The sequence below is a fragment of the Rhyacophila brunnea genome, unplaced genomic scaffold (assembly GCF_057557595.1).
Source record: "Rhyacophila brunnea isolate RB1 unplaced genomic scaffold, BYU_Rbru_1.0 scaffold_6, whole genome shotgun sequence".
Taxonomy (NCBI): domain Eukaryota; kingdom Metazoa; phylum Arthropoda; class Insecta; order Trichoptera; family Rhyacophilidae; genus Rhyacophila; species Rhyacophila brunnea.
The window spans coordinates 46946788-46973727 of record NW_028233276.1 but is presented as its reverse complement, the minus strand read 5'-3'; the positions used below and the strand labels follow the sequence as shown (position 1 = coordinate 46973727).

Sequence of the window (26940 nt, the reverse complement as noted above, 5' to 3'; positions counted from 1 at the left end):
GTAACTGTTATGCAAGTAACGATATTCCGTTTTATATTTTCCACTGGTGACTATATAGAGCCTGAAGATGTTCTAAAGGAACCCTGAGTCACTAAAAACTATTAAAAACTACAATATTTAAATTAATTTAATAATATATTAATTAAGCCTTTATAAAGTAATATGTACCTATATTATGTAAGTACTAAATCAATCACATACAACATCAAAGCTGACTAGAAGAAGGAGCTAAGTTTGCATCATTCTGTTATTATAGTATCATTTAACATAATTAATAATATTTTAAATTAATACTTACGCACTTTCTCTACCCCGGTTTTCAATTATTATAACGTTATATACATAGATGTATTGTTATTATAACATGCATTTTTGACTTCGTTACTGTGCATTTTTACTGTGCTGAAATGACCGAACATATGCGATAGATTATATTTTTCAACCCTATTTATACTACCCACAAACACTACGTATACTTTAGAAATATGTCAGATAGAAATAACTTTACGATAGAAAATCTTATAGAAGTACCTTCTATGAATTTAAGGTCTAGTAATTGGTTTATAGGCACTGAATACTTACCTTCATTGCATCATCCTCCCAAATTGTATTGCTTTAAAAGACCCTTCATCAAGCTTCAAGTTATTCACCCCTAACCTAATTCAATCAATTCAGCCATAACGTACCTCTACAGCCAGTGGTAGTTTTGGGCGGGCTGACCACCCCTTTTATAGTTTATTGAATCAATTTAAATTTGACACTTAATGGTTTTAAATTACAGCATTCTGAACAATTGCGAAACTATTAAATGATATTACGAATTTATTATAATAATCAACAACATCAATGATTGCTAGAAATTCGTATAAAAAAGAAAAACGTCACTTAAAACTCATTCGCTGCTGACTAGATAATGATTTTTTAATTACCACCTTTAAAATGCACGTTAATTACATCGATCAGCTGCCTGGTCATTACGCGCCAGGTGCGTCTTCAGCGTCCAAAGTATTAAATGCATATTAATATATAAATAGTCATGTACCTACCTCTATAATTTCTTTTAAAAATAATTCGATGCGTATTATGGCAGTTAATTTATTACGTAAGCAAGTATCGTCGTGTTGATTAAACAGTAGCCTTTTTTATTAACGCTATACAAATAAATATAGCAGAGTGTATTATAGAGAGTTGCATGGTGAGTATAACGCGTAAAAACAAACGGTATCTCAATTGGATTAGACAAAAGAAAACTAAATTTAAATTTTTGAGCCAATTGATATCTATGGATTTTTGGACGGTTTTTATAATACATTTAGGTACTCAAAATGTGAATTGGCTCTGAATGATGATACTCGATGTACAAAATCTGTACAGATTTTCTATTAAATCGTTATTATATTGACCCTAGTTTATAGATATAATACGGAAAGGCACAAGACACTTATTATATTGTCAACATTATCTGAGCCTGACGAACCATTAAAATTATTTATTATACGAACGAAATAATGAAAACTAATAATTGTATTAATTGTTTTTTGTATATACACGAAGTACTATTTATGACTCGACAGCGAAAAAAAATATACAACAAAGCTCAAGTGATTTCTTTTATTTTGTTAACTGTCAATTCATGGTGGAACTGCATTGTATTGTTGTTTTTATTTAATAAAACGATTTTTTTTTGTAGTACTTATTCCACTTTTAATCAATAGATTAGGACCGGTTTCGTTTCAACTGAGTTGAAAATGTCCCACTGAGGCGGACGAAACCGGTCCTAATCTATTGATTAAAAGTGGAATAAGTACTACAAAAAAAATGCGTTTTATTAAATAAAAACAACAAAGATTAAGTGTTTGTTATTTCATACATTGCAATATTATATTAAGTATGTATAATTTTCAAAATGATCTAAAAATATCTATAATATCTATATATATTCAAATATTATAATATATAAAAAATATACTTGAATATAATTACTAAGTAATATGTAGGCATATTAACTATTTAGAATAAATTGGTTAACGAAGAATATATAAACATATTATTATTCTGATGATACCCATCGATGTAGGTACTGTGTTTTACGAAGGTGAATAAAAAAAATCACAGAACCCAGAACCGCAGACAAATTGGATTTAAAAATGTGCCCGGTAGTCAATTCGTGTGTAAATATTTACTCAAATTATTTACAGAAAACTCACCCCTGCGTGATAATCCACTATTCGCGTATATCGTTATAAAACACTGCAGTTTTTTCGTCAGAGTGATGCATCCCTATTTCGTACGTACACTAACATATCAAATTAAGTTAGGTATATACTTACTAAAATCAACGAATTTATTCAAGAATATGTACAAAATCTTCTATAATTTGTCGTTTTTTTATTTCACGATTAAAAAAAAAACAATTTGTATCATTATGGCATTATTACATAGATAAATAATTATCTCAAAGAAGTTAAATAATATTGTGTTATTTTAATAAAAGTTTTAATTCAACACGTTTTATTAATGTGCCTACTATATGAAGAATTAATACGAGCATTATTATGCTTAAAGTTAAAAAATTTCTGAAACGTTTATTGACAAAATAAATAATTGTAAATATGTATCGTACAAAATTGACAAATTGACAAAAATAAATATTTTCATTGGAAAAATTACGAGTAGCCATTTTGTGAAATATGCAAAATGAGATTTGGATTTATTTATTCACTTTAAACATTCATAGTGGTGATGGTTTGTTCAAGAAAGATTACGTATTTAAGTCAAATAATTACAAGATAAAAAGAACTATTTATATACAACGTTTTTAAATTTTCTATTGAATCATATAAACTTGATCAAAAAAATTTGTAGATAGAAATACTGAATAATGAAATGTCATTTCATATTGATTTCCATAGTAACGCACGTATATATTATTTAATAATTTAGTTGCTAGGACCCTTTAGCAACCAATAATGGTATCGAAATAACTTTTCATACAAAACAGAATTAACTGAAAATGAATTAAATTATACTTAAAGATGTCTAAAAGTAATAAAAAATACATTGGCATCGTGTTCTGATATATTCTAAAAGTTTCAAATGTCTAGCTAGTCGGGAAGTTAGTTAAAAATTGATTGCAAGATTTGTACCGGACAAACAACCACCGGAAAAATAAGAATACGAACTAATAAAAACGTTGTAAAATACAAGATAACCTTTTTTTAAAAAAATAATTTAATTAAATGCATTGTACAAAAAACACAAAATTACAAACTAGAACGCTGTTCTCAACATATTCCATGTTTTATTTAGTAAATGGGTAAAACAACATATAATAAGTCAACTAATATCCCACGTAAAATTAGATATAATTACTTATGCGTCAATTTTTAAAAGTTTGAAACCTGCTGATGATTTACGTACATTGACATCAAATAGTATTTTAAAAGCTCATTTTCAACCAAAATTGACTGGAACAAAACAGAATTATTGAACACTCATTGAAATTTATAATAATTTTGATTTAGGTATCCCTATATTTATAAATTTTCAATGAAACTTAATAATTATGTTGAAATAATTAAATTGACGGTTTTCCACCGTAGCAGCGTAGTACCATTGCTACGAGATTTATAATGGAATAATAGTATCTACGCCGTAGTGTTTTAATAATTCGATTTGCATATTAAAATATGTACAGTATTTTATAAGCCATACTGAGATACATAGTAACACGTTCATATAGTAAAGTAAAAGTGACTTAAAGCTACTCCTCAGTTATCTACCAAATATTTTTAGGTTCATTACTATCGTGTGAGATTCGAAATTGTGACAATCAATAACAATAGGAATATGGTTAACCCTACCTTTAAGTGCTTTGCTAGACGGAGGCCCATCTCTGCTCCACGGTGGATCCCCATGCCCTGAGAAGTCTCTTAATTTGAGGTAACTGATGGTCAGTCTGATGATGGAGGCTTTATCGAGCTGTGACGTAATAGCTGCAGGAAGTGGCAGCATTTTGGCTAGTTCGTAGAACTCGTAATTCTCTTTCCCTCGTCTAGATCGCGCTGCGTCTCTTGACTTTTCCTTCCTCAGCTCCAGAATACTGTTGACAATCAAGAGGAGATTTTGTTAGGAAACCAATGGCCATATAGATAATTTTGTTAAGATTAGTCATATAAATAATTGGGCACTACATTTGATACTTATAATTATTTTACTATGAGTTCGCTTAATTATTAATGTTAATTTAATTCAGAGGTAGGTACTTAATATTTTTATTAATTCGTATAGGAATAAAGTAAGACAATCACAGGAAATTTCATTCATTCTTGTATTTGTCGGATGACGTCACATATTTTTTTGTTTAACTAGGTGCGATAGGTACATAGCTAATAGATTTAGAGATAGGTAATTCCTTTTACCATATGTATATACCATAATGGTGTAAGTACTATTCAAAATGAATTCTCCATAATCATAATAATCAGAACTTGTTTAAGAATATTAATAAAAAATATTTCAATTTCTGGCAAACGTATATCGTACATCGCCTAGAAGTTTTGCAGCAGAGGAGATACCCATGCTTTGTAAAAATTACATAAGTAACATAAATACAGTGTGGCCTCACCGCAATCGAACTCGAAACCCCCGGGTGAAAGGCCAGTACGTTACGCACTGGGCTACGAGGGCTGACTTCCCTTTTCATGCTTTACCAAATATTTTACATCATTTTAAGGAACCACAACAATTTATAACAATAAACACGTGTAATTTAATTATTAACTATGTTCAGGATAATAGGAATGACAAAAAAGTTATTATCATTTGTTTTGTTCATGTGTCTTGGACTTCAAAATAATGTTAACTATGCAAAAGACCCATGCAAATTTCAGGCATAAATTTTTAGAAAATGTAAAATGATTTATAATATACTTAATTCTAATGGAAAAAGTTAGTTACTCTCGAATGAAAAAATGTATTGAACTGTCCAGGTCAATTCTTATTATGGCTTTATAATGAGTAATTGTAATCAATCTTTAGCTGGTGATTATTATCATAATGTTAAATTAATGGTCACTTTGGAAAGTTAAAGAAATCGCAGTTGATCGCTATCGGGACGTTTGTATTGGTGCAAAGTATACCGCCCGGAAGCGATCGGCGGTCCTTATCCGTCGCAGTTTCCGGGTTGTCCGGTGATAAAAGGTGTTCGATATTCAATTGTCCGCGGGCCGGAAGTTGACAAGGAGCGCCATCTTATAAGGAATAAGAGTATAATAATGTCAATAATTTGTTTGATTAAATTGATGACTATTGACGGATTTTGGATTGGTGGACATTACGGTATCTGAGGGTAGCATTGTGTATAATATTTTGAAGAATCGTTTATATAATCGAATGAATCCAAATAATATATTATGTGATGTTGGTATAATATATGTACGCCAGACTAAAGTAGCTAATAAAAAAAGTACATACATGTTTATGATAGGTATTCATTTTTCTTACAAGTGTTAGAAACGAAGCGACTATATTTATTGTTTTTCTTGTTCTTTTTCTTAATTTTTTTTTTTTAAATTCTTCAGCGGGACTTAAAATGATATCTTCCTGTTTCCGGAGTTATTTATTATAACTAAGTTTTAATTGAGGTACTTTAAATTCCGCCAATCACGTAGCGATTATATTTGTACTCAAATAATGTAAATTACATAACTAACTTAATTGTAACTGACGTCTGGGGGGGAGGGGCGGCTCTCGTGGTGCAGTGGGTAAAGTCTTCCACCCGAGAGTTCTGGGTTCGATTCCCGGTCATGACAAAAACATTTATGTGTTTTTATCTAAGCCGGGGTGTTTGTGATTGTTCAAAATTATTAACATGCATGGACATGGTTATTAATAATTCTAAAAAAAAAACTGACGTCTGGGACAGGTCAAATTTTTAATATTGATGTTCTTGTGATTATGAATAACACATGGTTTAAGAATGTTAGAACACTTATTATAGAAAAAAACACATTTTGAAAAACCTCAAAATACACATCCTCGAAAATGGGTCTTTTTTGGTACCTACGTATGATTTTTTAAACTTATTTTATTACTATAATAATATTCTATCTACTGAATAAACGTAGTCAGAATTTTTATAATCAGTTTAATTTTAAACTACATAAATAAAACAAATGACTAATGTAACGCAATTTAACTGTAATACATACTAACGTCGACAATCTTGCTAAAAAATGAACTTATAAAAAATAATTTAATTTGATGTTAAATAAAATAAATTAGATTAAAAGTCTTTTAATTAGGTACGTTGACTATTTATGTCTGACAAAAAGTCAAGCAATGAAAAAAATCTCGTTTAAGTTAATTAGATATAATTTAAAAAAAAAAGTGATTTCGAACAAAAAAAAAATATTTATCATTCGATATATTTTTATTTGGTTCATAGTAGTAATTATAAGATTGGTATTATTTTTTATACTTGCAGTGTAGTAGTTAGTGGTGGACAGAATAATTTTATATAACTTGTTGGATAACGGATTTGAATTCGAGGTGTTGTAAATTAGTTGATGGATCCAAAGCGTTATACACATATTAACAAATGTATGTTCTATGACTTATTTCTTCCATCATAAGTTTAAAGGATTTGTTACGCCACCACTAAAAAAGGGATGAAAACGTAATGCGAACACATTCTCTAAGTCTAAGGCCATCCTGGTGAGGTTCATTTTGGTACCTAAATGGTATTTTTTGTAAATTATTCTAAATGTCGTAAATCGTTTTGGAACACATCGACTGCTGACTAGTTAATTACTTTTTAATTATCACATTTAAATAACATGCTAATTATATCGAATGGCCACCTTAATCGTTACGCGCTGGGCTTTAGCGTCCAATGTATTAATATTAAGTACTTAATTCGAATTAAAATTCATTTATCTATAGGTATAAGAAAATATTAAAAATATAATGTAAATGACGTAACATAATGAAATTAATGAAAGTATACCTACATATAAATTGAACATTAAAACAAATTAAAAAAAAACGATAGAGATATCTTTAAAAAATATGAAACATCGTCCATTTAATTAAACTTACCCTCACCTAGAATGTATGGATATTTGAAGGAATTATTTGAAAATAGTTATATTGAATAAGTTAATAAGGTATAATGTATATAATTAATTATTACTAGCAGGATACCAATCCTGCATTATCTTAGTACTTTTCTAAATATACAACAACAAACATACTAAACTAACACACAAATAATACGGACGTGCATAAAATAATGATGATAATATAAGTCCATAAAAAGATTTTACACAAATAACACAAATACATTCTAGAATTTTACAAACATCGAAATCACAATACGTTGCACAACATATAATAAACGTTTACACACAAATTCAAAACAAATAAAACCGAAATGCTCAATTTATATGCAAAAAGAAAGTAAGTCCCACATACCAGTCTGCGTTTCCGCAGCAACGAAACGTTTTATTTCAGACACAAAATAAGGTAAGCACTACAAAAATATACAGCGCAAATAATCGTATATAAAAACATAAAAAAGCAACAATTTTAAATTGATGGGGTGCTAACTTATCCGAAGGGTGAAATGTCGGACTCGACGTGTAGAAGAAAAATTGGCAGGTAAAATTGGCGAGTAATTTTTACTATTTTAATAAGATAACAAAAAAATTGTAACAAAGGACAAAATGAAGAAACACTAGACTAACGGTTGTGATAACTCTTTATAATTATGATATTTGTAGATTTTATTAAATTATTTTTAGCTAAGTTTTTATTAATACTATCTACCGAGAATACTTGATGGAATTTAAGCTTAAATTCTGATGGATTTAAGTTTTGTACTAATCTATTTGAGTATGGAATAGTACAAACTTTAAATCTATTAGAATTTATAATTGGCGCAAAAAATGTACCTATTGTATTCTATTTAATTATGATACAGTATTGGAATAATATAATATCATGAAAAAAACATAAACATCTTGATATTTTATCTTAGTTTAATTTAATAGTCATAAATAAAAATATTCGCAAGTAGGTACATAACTGTTTTACCAAAATTTGAAGTAATCCAGATGCAATCTATAATTGAAAATAATAAAACGTGATTTAATTTATAAATTACAAACAAATATATTATTCATTATTTGAATTGAAAACCGTGTATGTAGTTAACTACTCGTAAGTACATAATCTCTAATATCAATTACTAATTAATTATTGATTTGAAATCAAGTAGTATATTTGGTTATTTAAATAATGAGTTCCATGTAATGCAAAACGATACCAAGGGACAATAAAATGAGTTAAGGGAATGACCGCAAGATATTTACATAAATCTAAGTTTTTTAAATTGATTAAGTACATTAAAAATAAAGGTAAAAATTGAGTAATTTTTTAATTAAATTTCGTATTATATACGTAGTTGAAAAGTCTATAGATTTATAAAGGGAAGTCAAGAAAGTAAATCTAGATTGTTATACGTAAATAAACTAAAGACATTGTGAGCTACACTTGTACTACGTAGACATTTTTATGTAACTTAATAAAACAAGGACTATAAATAAATGTGGTGTCCTGGCACTAAAAGTTTGATCCCAGACAATCTGTCAAATAAAAATCCTCTAGGGGAAATCACCAATGTGTCGCATGCAGAATTTTAAACAGGATATGGTTGGCTACAAGTTATTTACATTTGAGTAGGTTCGCGCCTAATATTCAGCTAGGAATATGCTAGTTGAAGAATACATTTTTATACTCTATTCAAAATTATTCATATTCTTATTTTAACTAGAGTTGCCCAAAATTTTTGAATGACCATCCTCATTAATTTGTGGTAGCTGTGGAAAATATTTAATCTAACGCTAGCCACCAGAATCATCGCGGTTAAAATAATAAAGCCCAATAAATAAGACTCAGGAATTGTTAATGGAAAGACAAATGAACCCAAGGTGTAATAAGACTATATATTATGTATTTATACCATAAGTATACTATACCTATACTATATATTATAACACCTGTCAAAATTGATATATTGAAAATTAACCTCTTTCCCATGAATGCCCCATACTTTGTTAATGTTAATAAAAATCTATTAAAAATTGGATGTTTGTTTTTGTACAAGCAGAATGTGTCACCACTTCAAAACACATAAAATGGCACGTTTTGCTGGAAAATAATTAAAATCGATATTTTTTATTATAAGTAATAAATAATGAGAACGTTTGATTACTTAAAATATATAAAATGATACATATTGGTTGAATAGCATGCAAATGTGATCTGTGTCCATTTTCAGGCATAAATAATTATGACTTTTAAATAGGTACATAAAATGATTAATATACTTAAGTACAATTCTAAGTTATCGGTTTAAATTCTTAGCCTCTTTGAGTAACGTAGTGCCCATCTACCATTTCTTTGTTTTCCAGTATCTTTTTGAGTCTACTAGCGGCAATCACCCCCAATTTGGAAATCACTCTTCATATTATTAAGTTATAAAAAAGTGAAGACAGTAGTCGTCGATACGAAAAATATATTATTTTAATCTATTGTTATATGTATCATATTTTGGTAGAAAATAATAGATTTTTATTGAATATGCTGTAACGTACTATCAAATATAAACTTCTGTGTAAGATTTTTGCACCTACAATATGTATAATCATTTCGAAAATGAATGCAAAAGTTTATTTTTAAAACCGAAAAAATATTATTCTATAATATAATAAGTATCTATGTACAGACTTACAAACTTATCTGTAGAATGGCTAAAAATGGAACTATAAACTACCATAGGACGCCATTTTGAAAATTTCATTCGAATGTCAGATTTTTTCCAGTTACGAGTCTTGATTGGGTAGTTTTCGACAGTGGCTCCCTCATCCCATTCTTCAGTTAAGTTTGTAGGTCTGTACATTGCTTATTTTTTTTGAATTTAAAACATTCCGAAAAAAAGATGTTCAAAATAGAACGACGGTTTAAATCATTATTAATTACGTTCTTTATAATACGTTAGTTAGTTAATAGGTTCCTATTACTAAGCCCTATTTGTTAATTACTTCATATTAAATTAAATTTATATTTTTAAAGTGACTATTTAATGTGCAAGGACGTGATAATAAAGTACACATTTGGCTTTAAGATATTGTGAATCAAATTGACGAAGTCCAATAAACCAAATCGAACAAGGTGACAGATGAAACCACACGGATGAAAATAGTCTTTTCTATACTCAGCAGAAAAGAGGACCATAAACAAGTTTATTGTGATGGACTTTCACTGAGCTAAGGTGTTTCAAAAAAGTGTCTTTATAACATTTTTGTCTTTGACTGTATTTCAGTAGTGACTAGCTACTTACCATAACCAGATCTAACAAGTTGAAAAAATATTATACTTATATAGTATTTCAATTTCAATTTCAATTTCAATTTCAATGTAAATACATAATTACATATTAATACATAATTAATATAGAAAATACTGATCATTTATAAAGCAAATGTGATTGGAACTGTATTTTTATTTTCAATATAGAACCGTTTTGAAATAGTAATGGTTATACTTACGCTATGTATCGATATGCCTAGGCTTTTTTTGACATGTAATAATAAATGTTTAACCCTCCACTTGGCTAAAAGATATACCAAGTTTTCATTTAAAAACGGAAACAATAAATTCTCCACTTACAATTCTAAAACCATTGTGTTCTTATTTAAAAAGGCTTTAAGATAAGCCCAATTCCGTAGTTTATTTTTCCCCGAGGCCTCTTTCTCGCAAACCCTTACTATTTTACCGTAAAACATTTTACAAACTTAATAAAATACATTGCTTGCTTCACGTAGATTTTGAAATCGGTAATGATAAAATTAAATGAGTAAGGAACAAGTTTATATAAAACTAATCACATATGGAAAATTCAACTGTATGATGCTATGGAAATAATATATGCTTTTTAAATTGATAGATATGATAATTAAATATAATATCGGAAAATTAAACAAAGTTTAGGTACAATTTAAATATAAAACAATCGTAAATACGCCATCGTTATATATGTGCAATTTTCTTTGTTGATTGCATGACGTGGTGTTGACTAAATGCGCTGCATCGTTCAAAATTAATAACACTCCAAAAAAAACTCAAATTGAGATATTTTACGCTCTACTTTAATAAACGAACTAGTAACACTTTTAGACTCTCGTTGTGAACATTCTCAGAAGGTGAATTTTATTAGTGTTGGAAGACATGATAATTTAGGCACAAAATCTGTACTTAACTCATTTTCGTCAACATCGGATATTATAGACAACATATTATTATAATTAAATAATTTCAAAGTTAACAATCATCATTCATTATTAGCAGCCAAAGTCGTTTGTTTTACAACTAGATGGAAGCCTCTTCGTAGCTTGTCATACTCTTTTCTCTAATTCTCTTTAGTGATATCAAATTTATCCAAAGTTTGTCAATTCAGCGGTTTTCAGGGCGCTCCTGTGATCATTTAATACCTTTTCGGAAGTACTGTATGTCTTTACCTATATGTTTAGCGGTGTGACTAATTAATAATATAATACACTTTGTAATTAATTTATTGAATGGAGGTTAATTCATTTTATTCGACCATATCCGATCCAAATAAGATCATATAGGCCTCCACAGAGTGGAAGTGTGTATTAACAGATTTTCATTTTTGCGAGAAATGGATTTCAGCCACTTCTTGCTCAACCTATTAGGTCCATACTCTGACTCATACACATAGTTAAACTAGCGTAAATATCTGTTGTTGTCCGTTGTTTCAATTACATTCTAATTCAGTACGTAATTACAACTACCAATTTTAGTTTTCATATAGACACATAATTTATAACAAACACGGAATTATTTTTTTATGGTTATTTATTGTTTTACTAGTGCGACTCGACTACACATTATAATCTACACTAATATATTATTATATTATATATTTTCATTGAAATCTAAGTATTAGATGAGATAAGTCAGTTTATGTCAACTGTTTTGAGATGAGTGTTCCATTATCATTAGCTTGAAGAACAGATGTTTGCGATTGATACTGTATGTTCAGTGGTATGACTTTAGGAGTAACTAAGAGATAAGACAATGAACCGAGCACCCTCTCATCACGCCGAGAGTGAACAGGCAACATTGGACATGGCTCAGAAACGTGCTGCGGAAGCCAGAAGAGAACCTCAACTTGGCTTGCCTGTAAGTCAACAGGAATGCGTCATCCTGGAAAGCCGTTAAATACTAATTATAGAGTATACTCTCACAAGACCCGAAAGACCTCCAAGGTAGAATGCAAGAACTCGCGGATGTCAGTCAAACGGTCAGTCTAAAGATAAATGTCTCAAAGACAAAAGTGATGAGGAACTGTTTTTCAGACCCTGCGATTATCTGTATTTCTGGCATCCAACTCGAGCAAGTCAGCAGCTACATCTATCTCGGACAGCAGGTGTCCATAGACGGAAGCACGCACGATGAAATTGCTCGAAGAACAAAGCTGGGATGGAGTGCTTTCAGACGTCTGAATAGTATCTTCAAGAGTGACCTACCATTATGTCTTAAGCGTAGGGTGTTCAACCAATGTGTGCTACCCGTGCTCACGTATGGCTGCGAGACGTGGACACTCAACACGAGAGATGTCCAAAGGCTAAGAGTCACACAGCGAGGCATGGAGAGGTGCATGTTGGGCATCACGCGAAAGGACCGTAAGAGAAACGAATGGGTTTGGAAGCAGACAAGAGTACGCGATGTAATAGACGTTGCCAAACAGCTGAAATGGAGATGGGCGGGGCACATTTCTCGCCGAAAGGACGGCCGCTGGACAAATGCCGTCATCCAATGGTACCCAAGGGGTACGGAACGGCCACAGGGTCGCCCTAAAAGCCGCTGGATTGACGAACTGGTAAAGTTCGGCGGAAATACGTGGCAGCGAACGACACAGGACCGAGAAAGTTGGAGAAAGCTTGGGGAGGCCTTCATCCAGCAGTGGATTGACCCCGGCTGATGATGATGATCATAGAGTATATACGGCGAAGCTACGAGATGATGGCATGATTTGAAACTTCGCAAGAAGATTAGCGAGCGACACGAATTCCTGGAGTTATCCATAATATGCTCCAGCTAAGAAGAAGAATAAGTGTCATTATCGATTGAAACAGTTAGTTTTTTTTATGTTAATAATGCTACTATTATATATCCCTGTAAGTAGATGTACGTAGTATAACCCTATATAATATTATTTAGTTAATGAGTTTGATAGCAACTATTTTGGGGTATAAACAATCTTTAGAGAATGGTTATTATAGATTGTGCAATGCATGTATAGTTTACGGAATAAAACCTTAAATTACGTGCTGTATTTTTGCTGATATTGATCTAAATAAAATATCAACCACAATAATAATACTTTATGAAGACATGCCTGAAAGCAAGTAAGTATGGTTTCCTATCAGCCAAGTATGTTTTTACTTTTACCTATTCCAAGATACTTCATGCCGAGCAGTCACGTAACGACTCGTTACGTAAAGGAAGTAAATACCTACCTCTCTTTTCTTAGGTAAAACATTAACCATCTCTGGGAGCTTTCTATTTTCTATCTACACAAAGATAAAGGTACGTATGTATAGTCTGTCAGGGCTGTACTAATGTAATCCGTAGAGAATAGACATTCGACTATTTTATAATAATAATTCTCTAGTTATATTTGTGAATCTATGACTATGTTTTTATGCTTAATAAATTGTTCCTAAAACCGTCATAGCTGATTTGAACCTCGCATCTATAAAAAAACTAAACGCAATACAATAATATATTTTGATCCCGTAAATTTAGTTTTAATAAAGAAGCAAAGGCTTAGAATGAATGTCTGACAACCATTTATTGTACACAAATCATATTAATCTATACTTTATGCTTTGCTTAGAATTTACACTTATAATCGAATAACATTTACCTGATTGTAATAAAGTAAATTTATAACAGTAGAAAAAGGTGGAAGTAGCCTGTTAAGATCCAACATAAATAATGCACACTAAACTTTATCAGTCATACTTTGCTTTCATTGAACTAATGTGTTGATTAGTTTTTAATTTAAAAAATAAATCCAGCTAAAACCAAGCCATAATAGATACCTAATAATAATAAAAAATGCCATTAAATCATACATCATACAGATATTTCATACATAGAATAATATTTTGTATATATTATAATTTGGTTTAGGCAGAGAATAATGAATTTAAAAAACCAACCAGCACCATGTGTAATATTATTATATATTCTTAATTCAACAAAAATAAATAACGATGACTAAAAAAATGAGCACTATTTTGTCGGATTTTTCATAACATACCTTGACTATTGTGGTTTGGTTTAGACAGGGTTTAATTCATTTTTTTTAAAACTACCCAGCACCATCTGCAATGTGTATTTTAGTTCAATGAAAATAAATAAGTATGACTGACAAAGTTTAGTGTGCACTATTTATGACGGTTTCAGTCTACTTCTACCCCTCGCCAATGGTATGGAACAACCAAATTAGCGGTCAATTTAAAACTTCTTTGTAAAAAAATGTGAATAATTCTATTATAATATGATCATTTCATGTCAATATATATATATATTTTTAATCCAATATTTGTATATGTAGGATACATAATATAATACATAATGTCTAATTTAATTTTATGCCAATTGAAGGGAAAAATTTCTAGGATCGTTAATCCGTCCCTGTAAATACCCATAGGTATGTAATAACCATAGTCGACCAATAAATAAATTATTCTAGCCGAGATTTGAATCTAGTACATATTTGTCTTAAAGATTTGCTACAGTAATTTTGCAAATACGAGACACGTACATTTAATGATTAATAGGGAAACTGTCAATTATTTATTTATATTATCGACGAAGCTTTTACGCTCAGTTTATTCCGTCACATGTCCTATAATAAGCTTTCTTATGAAAAAGCTCTGAGGCAGCAGACTCGGACATGGAAAGAGGACGAGGGACTTAAAACGTAAAGGAAAACCATAAAACCAGGTGTGTCATAAAAAGTGTCCTACAGCATGACGAGACGGACGAGCGTCCCAGAAAACAGGGGGGTGCAAAAAAAGTCGTTTCGATGATTAGAGTAAATGGCCTCCCTATAGAAAGAAACCACTGCATGAAAGTAGGTACACTGAAGAAAATATAAATAAGTGTAGTGATATTGGTATAAAGAAGACCTAAAAATAAAAATGTTAAGTATGATGACTTAGTTGCTTTTAGATGTCGTCATTTGAATATTATAGTGTATTATTTAATAAATATATTAATTCAATGTAAATAAATAATACTTAATTACATACTGTGTATCGTTATAACATTATATTAGGTAACATAGTAATAAAGTATATGACCATAAAAGTTTGTTGTTTGTTACCTAACATCATTTATTTCAAAAAGACAGATAATATAATAAAGTATTATAACACTTCTCGGTTTTGTATTTTATAGACTCTCTGCAATGAACCCGAAACGTCAAGGAAAAGACGACAAAGAAGAATTACGGTGATAGCACAAAAATCAAAAACTAATTTAAAACATACTTATGGCAATGTCTCCATATAATTATTTGTTCTGTCTTCTTAGGAAGACTTTATCAACTCACCAGATTCGATAATTGATCATCTATAATATATATATATATATATATCAATTTAAATATATATTTCTTCTTTTGATTAGTAATATAACAACAATTATATCATGAAAAATACAGAATCCACGTTATTTGCTGAAAAGTTCGTTGTAAAGTTTACGAAAATTTATTTGACTATACAATTTAGGATAACAGTTAAATAAATTTATAATGAAAAAAACCTTACAGAGTAATAACGTACCTATATCTTGTAAAACCATTACGTTCATAATAATATTTATTTTGTGTTATTTTATAATAATAATTTTTAATAAAATATTTATTTTAAACCTTTATATGGCACATTGACTCTTAAGTGTTGATTAATAACTTATAAATTAGAATGAATAAGTAGACTTTAAACTATTTGCCACAAATTAAAAATGTCCTAACAGATGAGATAAATATTAGTTAGTACCTACCTACCTATATTACAATAATTGAATTATAGGAAATTATTTATTATAAAAGGTATTTTTTTTAATAAAAACTGTCTTTTTAATTTTACCACGGGTATCTTGCACCCCAAATAGTTTCCCAGCGTATATTATTTGTCACAGCAGGGTTGTCGTATGTCCTCTCCGTGACTAGATAACGCCACTTTTATGATCGAGAGGGCATTCCCGGTCGCGCATGCCGCAGCACAATTTAACCCACCTGGGAATCGAACCTGGGGTATGTCCGCCACTACTACTGTTCGCATAACCACCCTGCCCATTACTGGGGTGCAGGGAGATACCAAAGAATACGGAGTCTCCAAGAAAAGCAATGGTTTTGAAACAGTTGAAAGTATGTTATTATAATCATTTTAAAATTACTCATGGATTTATCGTATTCATTGGAATGGAATTTCATGGCATGGTCAAAATAACTCGTTTTTAAATCCGTATTAATCCAGTATGTATACAATATAATGGTTTAAACTCTTTATCGATAAAAAGTCTACTATATTTCCCACACTGTGTAAGCCTATTTATTACGTGCATTATATTTATATCCTTTATATATTATTGAATTACAAATCAGCTGAATATATTGTATAAAAGGAAAACATTTCTATAAATACATATTTAATAGTCTTAACGCCTTAAACGCCAACTATATTAGAAAAGAGTGCCCGTTGGTGGAATCTAGACTATGGGTAACCGAAACAGGTACTAGGACAGACATACTTAAGGGACTTTTTGTTTCATCAGTATTCAGGATACAATTCAATGTGAGAAAAATAATTATGTTTATAAACTAACCCAAACTAAGCACAAGACTTTTCAAAAAACGCTTACCCTTTGCTCATATAATCTGAAATATTATTTATGGTGTCATCGGCATAGTTGATTTGTCCCTTGAATGCGTGAAAGGATGCGATGATCGAAATTTTACTGCCTCGGTTAAATAAATACACGTTAAAATTATTTTGCTACCACACAACATTTAAGTGACTAATAAAATGATTTTTTTTAAAGTCTAGGTAAACATTAAATGCAAAATAAACGTTTTTTTATTGAGTAATTATAATTATATATTAATAATAAATAATCATATTTATTATGTGTGGTAATTATTAAGTTAGGCTCTAAATAATCGCCTTATAATGTAAGGAGTCTTGCTTTGCTGTACTTGACTCTGAAGGCATGTATCTTAAATATAGCATTATATGCTAGTACATACTTTAGTAGATTCTACTAACATCACACATTAATGTTTTATCAATGCATGTGTAATTTAAAGCAAAGAGCCAATGTATTAGGCGAATGGCTAACAATCATTATAGACAGGCATATAAGCTCTGGCAAATTCACTATTAGCGAGGGGGAACATGCTCAGCGTACGTCAAAATGGAGCTTTTATGCTATTTTTAAAGCATGATCCTGGAAATTCCTTAAACGTTGTTGATAATCTATTTACATAATTTTGAAGCCTTATTATCCTTTATATTTATTTTAAACATTTGATTTTTTTAAACGGTACATGTTCAAACACACGCGTTAACTTACTCCCTACTTCATTTGTCGTTTGTCAATTTATGGCTATGGCCGTATGTCGTAGCTTATCCACTGGGAAATAGCGATAGAAACGGCGTATTTCAAAAAAATACTACCATATTCTTAGGTCAATAATTATTATTAAGCAAACACTATTCGTAGAATGTTTATCACATTTGAATGGTTAAAGACATAGCTTATAATCGGTATCTTTAAAATTATCTTTAAATGTGTAAATCTTGCCCATTTTTTGAATAATAAAATGCCTAATTCTTGTCAAATTTGGGATCACAGAGATTATCAATATAATTTTTTATTGTAAATATTTCACTACAATAATAAATGCTTTTAAAAATTATTAAATATAAAAAATCTTAACACCACTTCACATGGACGTACTGAAATATGACTATATTCTAAAACATTAGAGCGAGAGGTTTAAAAGAATACTATTTTATGTAATAAAAATACTTTATGCAGTCATCAAATGTTTCAAATAAATATAAAGGATAATAAGGCTTCAAAATTATGAAAATAGATTATCTACAACGTTTAAGGAATGTCCAGGATCATGCTTTGAAAATACAATAAAAGCTCCATTTTGACGTATGCTGAGCATGTTGCCCGTTAATGAAAGTTTGGATCCATAATACAGATCTAATGTATTGAGCAGGACAATTTTTATAGGATAAATTTGAATTGTTGAATAATTATAAAAATCTTCGTGACCAAGATGTAGGTACGAGTTGTAGAACCAAAGAAAAAACAAAAACTATATACTTACACAATATTTAAGTGGGCACCATCAAATATATATTTAATACTAACCATCGAAAATAATTAATAATCAAGCGCTGTAATATTTAAAGTGAATAAGGATTTGTGTTTGTATATTCCAAAATCTTTAGATGAAGATATCACTACCAAATAATAATTAATTTTATTTCACCAAAGTTAAGAATGTTAGAGTAAAGTGTATAGAAACCACTGTGCAGTCTAGCAGTACCTACCTGCTAGGGAGGGTGGTTTTGGACAAAATGAGGGGTAGGTTTGTGCGTGTTGAATTACTGTCGTGATAAAATTATTCGCGGACACGTGACTTGTCCAGTTTTTTCTTGTTACTTAGTACATAGTTAGTAGCGTAGACAAATACAAATATATTATTTCTACAAAGAAATATAATATATTTCAAGTAGGTATTTAACTCTAAAATCGTATCAATTGGGCTTAAGGCTAATTTTCAACTAATTAGTAATTCTAACCGCACACCAAAAATAAAATCCCAAAGGTTACCCTTATGTTTGTATTATAAGTATGTAAGTACTTAATTAAAATATCTGTATTTTTTTTTCAAATAAATAGTTTTTTTAGATTCAATATAAGAATAAGTCAATAAAAATGGTATATCTCATATTATTATACTTAAAGCATTGTTTGTTGAATAAATATGCAGAGACAACATTGCTATCAATTAAAAATTATTTATTTTAATGTTTGTTCCTTTATTAATATCACAAGAGGCCGTGAAGCCCAATTATAGTAGCAAACTCGCAGATTTGAAAAATACGCACATTAGATTATATAAGTATATTATGACATCACCGGGAATCCAACCCAGAGCCCCCGGGTGAAAGACCTGCGCCTTACGCACTGGATTAAGAGGACAACATTATTATATTGTTGTTTAATTTAAGAAAACGCATTTTTTTTTGTACTTTTTCCACTTTTAATCAATAAATTAGGACCGGTTTCGTCCGCCTCAGAAGGACATTTTCAAATTCACATTTTCGGTCCTAATTTATTGATTAAATACAATGCAATTCCACGATGAATTGACAGTTAATAATAATAAATACATAGAGGACCATATTAGTACATATTAAAGTTCACCCAATGAGAATTTATCTTCTTTGCATCAGTGTCTAAGTATCATAATATAAGACTATATTATTCGTATTCAATTATAAACGCCTAAAACCTGTCAATTAGAAGTCTTAAGAGTCTAGAAATATGAAAAAAGTTAGATATGTATATATACATATTTAGGTATGTAGATCTCATGTACAATAATTAAGCTTAATAGTAAAATATAAAAGAGTATGAAATTAATTTAATCACTATTTTTTCAATAATTAGAGTGACGTTAAAAAGTGAGCTTGCAAAAAACTACCAATTTAATGAAAAAAGTTATCACTTTTCGCCAAGCTCAAAAAGTTTCAATTGATAAGGCGGGCGTTGAAAGCTACGCGCCAGTGAGCTTTCCTCGATATCCGGTGGAAGTTAGTGTAAAGCGGTTTACGGATATTCAAGGGGCCACTTTGGCGGTGAGAACCGGAAAGTCCCACGGGAAAGAGAAAACCCGGATCCTTTTCATTTTTTCTATTTTTTATATTTTACGACCACTTTAAAGTTTAAACTTAATCGTGGGGCGGCTCATTTACATCTGTTTGCGATGGGAAGTGCTGAGAGGTACAGATAAAAAACACCAATGATTTGGCTGTAACTGTCTGGTTTTATGGAGAAACGATTTTTTCGTCTATTTACTTAAAGTAATTATTATACCTAAGCAGACAAGGGTTTGCGATGTGATAGAGTTCATTAAAAGCCTTGAATAGAGATGGGTTAGACACATAGCTCGAAGAAGAGAGATTCGTTATACAGATTTAGTCATCCAGTGGTATCCAAGAGGTACAAAACTTCTGCAAGGTAAACCTAGAGGCTACTGGATCGATGAAATGATAAAGTTCTGCGGAAGTACGTGGCAACGCAATGCACAGAACGAGAAGTGGAAGCAGCTTGAAAAGGCCTTCATCCAGCAGTGGATAGGTTCAAGCTGATGATGATACCTAATATTTTTCAATATTCATTATCTAATTGTAATAAAAATGAAAATAATATATAATATGGTATGTTTATAATAATATCTGACAGTGTCAAGCAATTTATGACTACTCTGTATAAATACATAAAATTTCAGTTAGTTTTCCTTATATGAAAGTCAGATAAATAGCCTAAAAATGTTAAATTAAAATTGACCGATCTGAAAAATATCACATGCTTTTTTATATTGTGGTCTTTACTTTCGTGGTGAGTATTTATTAACTGCACATTTTTGGTGGATAAAAGCTGTGTAAATAATTTATTAGTAGTTTTAGTTACACAATAAGTAAGTACCTAAGTAGGTGGTCATGGAAATTATTAGGTATATAATAAACTCATACGAACATTGAAATATATAAGCTCAAATCCCAATCGGTCCATCATTTTTTCTATGATTTCTTCTAAAAAGTTACCTATGTTTCTAAGGTTTTTCATAAGTAATAAAAAATATGTGATAGTTGTTTATTGTGTATTGAATAATAATAATTACAAGATAAAAAGAACTTTTTTAAATTTTCTGTTGAATCATATAAACTTGACTTGACTAGCTTAAACGATCGAAAAAAAATGTACTTGACATGTCATATTGATTTCCATAGTAACGCACGTATATATTAATAATTTAGTTGCTAGGACCCCAGACCCCTAGCAACCAATAATGGTGTCGAAATAACTGTTCATACATAACAGAATTAACTGAAAATGAATTCAATTCTACTTAAAGATTGCTAAAAGTATTTAAAAAAAAATCATTGGCATCGTATTCTGATACATCCTAAAAGTTTCAAATGTCTAGCTAGTCGGGAAGTTAGTTAAAAATCGATTGCAAAATTTGTAACGGACAGAGAACCACTGGACAAATAAAAATACGAGCTAAGAAAAACGTTGTAAAAATAATAATTCAATTTAAAATTATACTCAAATGCAAGACGTCATGAATAAATTTGGTTTGTACCTGACGTCATCTATAAATCATCTTATTTTTCTAATTACAAAGCTAAGTTTTTTTATTGGCGGAATTTGAAATTTCAGATAACGTGGTTATTAGGATTAATTTTAATGACTCATAGAAGAGTCGATGGCTTAATTAAAGGATAAGAACATTCACTTAGATACTAAATTTAATGATGTGAGTTTGAATCATATTCACTCCATTTTAAAAAAAACTAATGGGTAAGCTTTTAAGGTATGTCAAAATAGCGTATTTTTTAATTTTACATTGTTTGATCATGTTATTTATATTGTATAGGTACTAATGATAATATTGATAATGTTATATTATTAAAATTCTATTTATATCTTGATGTTTCACTGTAAAGTTGAATAATTTACTTTTAGTTTAAACAAATAAATTACTTTGACTTATTTTATTTATTTATTTATTTAAGTGAAATTAAGCAAGTGTTTGGTGGTGTTAAAAAAACTGTACGAAAAAGCTGCGGAAAGGCGGAAATAAACGAGAAGAGAGTGATAAAAGTTTACCGAAGGCGCTGCGGCCCCCCTGGGGAGCGCCTCTTGTTTCACTCACATGTGCAAACTCAAGAAGGGGGCAATTCGGCCAATTTGACCGTACCGGGCCCTCTTTCAAGACACTACATACTATACTATAGGTATGTATAGGACATACATATATTATAAGACAAACATTTTTTATACACTAATACTAACTTGTTTGCGCTCATTATTTATATATTTGATATTTTAATTAGCTTATTATAAAAGAAAATTGACTATCTTATAATATTAACTACTTAGTTATATCAATTCAATATATGTGGTGAAAAAATAGCACTCATATATAAAAATCTGTTAATGACTAATTGATTATTGAATTATATTATAATCGTGTTAGTCAATGACAAATAATAATGACATTTTTTCATAATTTCCAAGGAATTGAGTTTTAAAATCTGCTATTATTTCACTTTTTTATTTTAGGAATATATCGATGGCTTAGTGCAGGGATGGCGAACCTTTTGACGTACGCGTGCCAAAATTTCCCAAATATTATTTTTATCTTTACTATCTGACGTGCCGAGCAGTTATGGGGAAAAACAGTATTTAAAATTCTAATAAAAAAACGATTACATTCTAGACACCACTCACAGAACATAGCAAACATATAGCTTTACCATCTTTTTTTCAATTACGCCATACATTTCGGTCCAACATTTTGAAACGGTCTGCCAGAATTAAAACTACTAGCTTCACCAAGTTTTTGTTTCTTATTTGGTGCAGTCATTTTGTTGTGGGTAGAAATGAAAATTTTTGTTAATGTACCTATTGATTAGTTTGGTTATTTACGCATACATTGACACGATAATTGCTCTAATCAGATAAGGCATTCTCTCGCTACAGTGGTCTCAAAGTATTGTAAACCGTTTGCGGCACCGTATTTCCCGCCACCTGATGAGGTTAATGCGATAATATTATATATGACGCATAAAGTATAAGGATCGAACTATGCAATTATATATTTACATTAAACGTAATGCTTACTTTTGAAGAGTATTTGTCGGCTATTTTTTGTACAATGCGATCTGTCATTTCTTATTAATATAGGTTTTTTTCTACTCAAACGCGTGCCATGCAAATTCATCTCGCGTGCTACAGGTTTGCCACCGCTGGTTTAGTATAATGTTTTGAGAATATTGAAGTTTAAAATTTGAGATGCATGAGAAATGTACATATAATTGTGTATTTGAATGATACAGTATCTTCTAAAATTTCCTATTTGGACGTACAATATTTTTACAGCATAATGATATGATGAAGACGAACATTTTGTGTATGTTAACTCAATTTCGACAAAAACTGGACATAAAATATATTTGCACTAAACCATCGATATATATGATTTTAATCTTTAATTGCTTCAGATAGTAAAATTACCGTAGTACATATTATTATTAATTTTAATGTTAGATTGAGCAAACGTGGTTAAATCCATTTCTCGTAAAAAAAACTAAAATCAGTTAATACAAAATTCACTCCCCACATGATCTTCTTGGGACCAAGCATGGTGAAGATTGTTAGTTTATAATAATATGTAGTCATATTTTCAGCATTTTTTTCTGAGAGATACATTATAAGATTATACTATATACATAGTATAGCATAGTATAGTATTGATGATGGATATAACGCTTAAGAACAAAAAACAAAAAAGGCACCATATTTATTTTAATTTTTTATAATAAAATTTAATAGAAATGGGCATTATACAGCTCTAACAGACAACAGTTGGAAAAATCTAGGCACTCAATGATACTCAAGTAACGGAAGATGTCCGAAAGATAGAACTATTATAGGCTATTTGCTTGACGAAATAGTTCAGTTATGCGCAAATACATAGTAACGCATAGAAGCAAAATAATAAATACTGATGAAAATGAGAAATGCTTTTATCTAGAAGTAGGTTTATTCAATTATTGATAGTGATTTTGATTAATTATACAGGAATATAAAACATATTTATTGTATGTACTTATGGGGTATCATATTATTTTTATATGTTCTGAGTCTATAGTCATATTATCGCAATCCAAATTTCAATAAAATAATTCAAAGCGTTAGCCGAAAGACGCCAGCATTGAAAACATTCCCCTAAATAGCCTTTGACCATTAAGCCCAGGGGTTGTTTTCGTTGGCTTGAGGGGAGGGAGTGAGGTGTTTTAATACACGGGGAGGAAATTGAGAGGGGAATTCGTACCGGATAGTCAAGGAGGACTTGAAAGGATAATGTCATTTCATTTTCACACCGTCGATGGAGGAATTTGCCAGCACTCGCTGAGGAGGGACTTTTTTTTTTATTTTACTTCGTATTTTAGGTCTCAAGAAACGGACGTGAAAATGTTCTCTGAGTGAAAACAGTACTAGGTACCTTAATCAGATTAAAATTTTTACGTTTATTATTAATAATTAACTGTTGCATTAAATAAACTATCTGTTATTTTTTTTGAAATGGATCGTATCCGGAAACTTGTAACTATGCAGTTCGCCATATTAGACTTCACCATGAAATGTTGTAACGGAAATATATGGCCGTATATTAAAGACCATTCAATTTGTTCCGTTCGAATAACATTCATGTCTAAATAAAACACGGTTCTTGTCGGTTTAAACTATGCAGGAAGCCAGCAGCAAACAAATTTTGAAAATAACCAATATACTGGATTATTTGTTAGGTTAGGTTAGGTTTTAATTCTGGAATTCATGAATTTTGCCAAAATCAGCTATGAAAATCGAATTAATTTTCATATTGAATTTAATAAAATTGGAGACCGTGTAGTATAAGTACATCTTTTTTTGTACTTTTTGCCATCATATCCACGGTGAAATGTTTTACGTACAATTTACATGTAACCAAAATGGATATTAGCCAATAGCTTAACCTATTAAATTTACTGTCTTGATCCAATAAAACAATGAATAACAAAGTGAAATTGAATTCACCTTAATTTTCAAATACTTAGGCGTTATCTTAGTGGTAATTCATGCGAGTTGTAGAAATTATCAAATAAATTACACGTGTTTTATTTTAATTCGAACAAATTACCGTTTGAAGAAATGGTCATCTATGAAAACGACATTTGTAATAGACACAGCCATCATATAAATTATGTACAACCAATTGATATTGCCATTACTTCATAGTAGATGAATTAAATGTAATGTAATAATGCAATGATAAAATTTACAATTATCGCGGGCAAATTTCATTTCACAAAGTATAAATTTTGTAAAATTAATTGGTCTATGCTTTAAACCAAAGCCAATTTAACCGTTGATATTTTAAACCAATATATAGATTATAGATATTTAAATGTAACCGTTTATATTTTTAATAAACGTAACATCCTATTTTTTTTATCAAACGTACCCTGAATCATTGCAATGTGTGTAAGAACAAGGAGTAAAAGTTCTTCATTGAACGGTCACTCTAATAAGCGAGTAGTAAGGAATTATTATTGCCACCCCGAGGGTAGTTAGTTACTCGTGACTTGGGAGGGATGATTTATAGCAGCGATATTGTTGGATATGACACCATTGTGACTTTTCACACAGGAAGTATTATTAAATGCGAGATTAACATTTATCACAATGACACATTGTGACGTGTAGTAATAATTTTTATAGTATTCTGGAAGACGTAAGGGTGCCATATCTTGTAACGTGATATTATTGGTCACCTATTTAATTATATTATATATCTAGTACCACTAATAAGATGCTATATTGTATCCTATTGGTCAACAGCAGTGTTTACCAATCATTTCTGCATCGAGGCACACTATTAAAATTAAAACATTGTCGCGGCATAACTGAAGAATACTATTATTACTACTTCACTTATCACTTTTTTCAACCTCTTAAATTAGCATAATATTTTTCGTACTGTCGAACAAGAACTTCTTGTCCACGTGTTAAAACTTTGAACTAACAATCCCATCCAGTGAGGTAATCACACCGTTTTATAATGAGGAACGCCCCCAAATTTATCATTTCAATTTACGTTCCCGTAGTGTACTGATCTTTCAATTTACGTAAAATGAAGCTTTTTATAACATAAATATGTTTAAAACGATCAGGAGTGATGTTAGAATCAGGGTTTCATTAGTTTAAAAAGGGAGCCGATTGGTACATTATTTAAACACGCGTTGCCGCCATGACAGGTACGTCACTGAGAAGTCTTCTATACGCGACTACAGCAACTTCCTGTTATCGCCGATTTCTTGTTGTCGGACAGTACAGTAGTTCATATATAAAAAAATAACTAGATGCAATTCTTACGTTTTTTTTATAAAAAAATATATGACACTTGACAATTTCAAAAGGCATCTCCCATAATAATTAATCGAATGCTGTATTTTAAAAACGTTACGTGTTTTAGTCAAAATAGTGAAAACAATCATATACTTATAAAAATAAACAGTGAAAAGTTTTTATGTAAAATATATTATTTTATAGTACTTAAGTGTTAATTGTTGTCTTAAAAAAAACTACGAAAAAACCTTACATGTATGTATATAGGTAATAATATGAAGATTTTTGCAACTTATGTCTCACTTTTTAAAATGTGACATGTAACGTTATCGAAATACAGCATTCAATTATATACTAATAATTTATAGCGTATACTAATCTGTATTATCAGATCATGTTAGAAGTAATCGCAACTTATTAAAATAAATTGTTGTATTCATGTACACACTTGAAAACACAGCATTTTTACGTCTTGGTCGATGCTTGAAAGAGCCAACCAAATTCTTAATGTAATGCTAGAATTTTATTCAACACAACATTATCTTGCACCACATTTTCAAATAC

The 26940-nt window shown here is 30.2% G+C and overlaps 1 protein-coding gene across 1 annotated transcript in view; it reads right to left on the bottom strand.

Annotated features, from left to right (window-relative positions):
• trh (PAS domain-containing protein trachealess) overlaps window positions 1-26940 on the bottom strand; it is a 637328-nt gene that overhangs the window by 157409 nt on the left and 452979 nt on the right. Inside the window, exon 6 of the mRNA XM_085957070.1 lies at window positions 3864-4102. Within this exon, the coding sequence (XP_085813196.1) occupies window positions 3864-4102 (239 nt within the window). The remainder of the gene's footprint in view (window positions 1-3863; window positions 4103-26940) is intronic.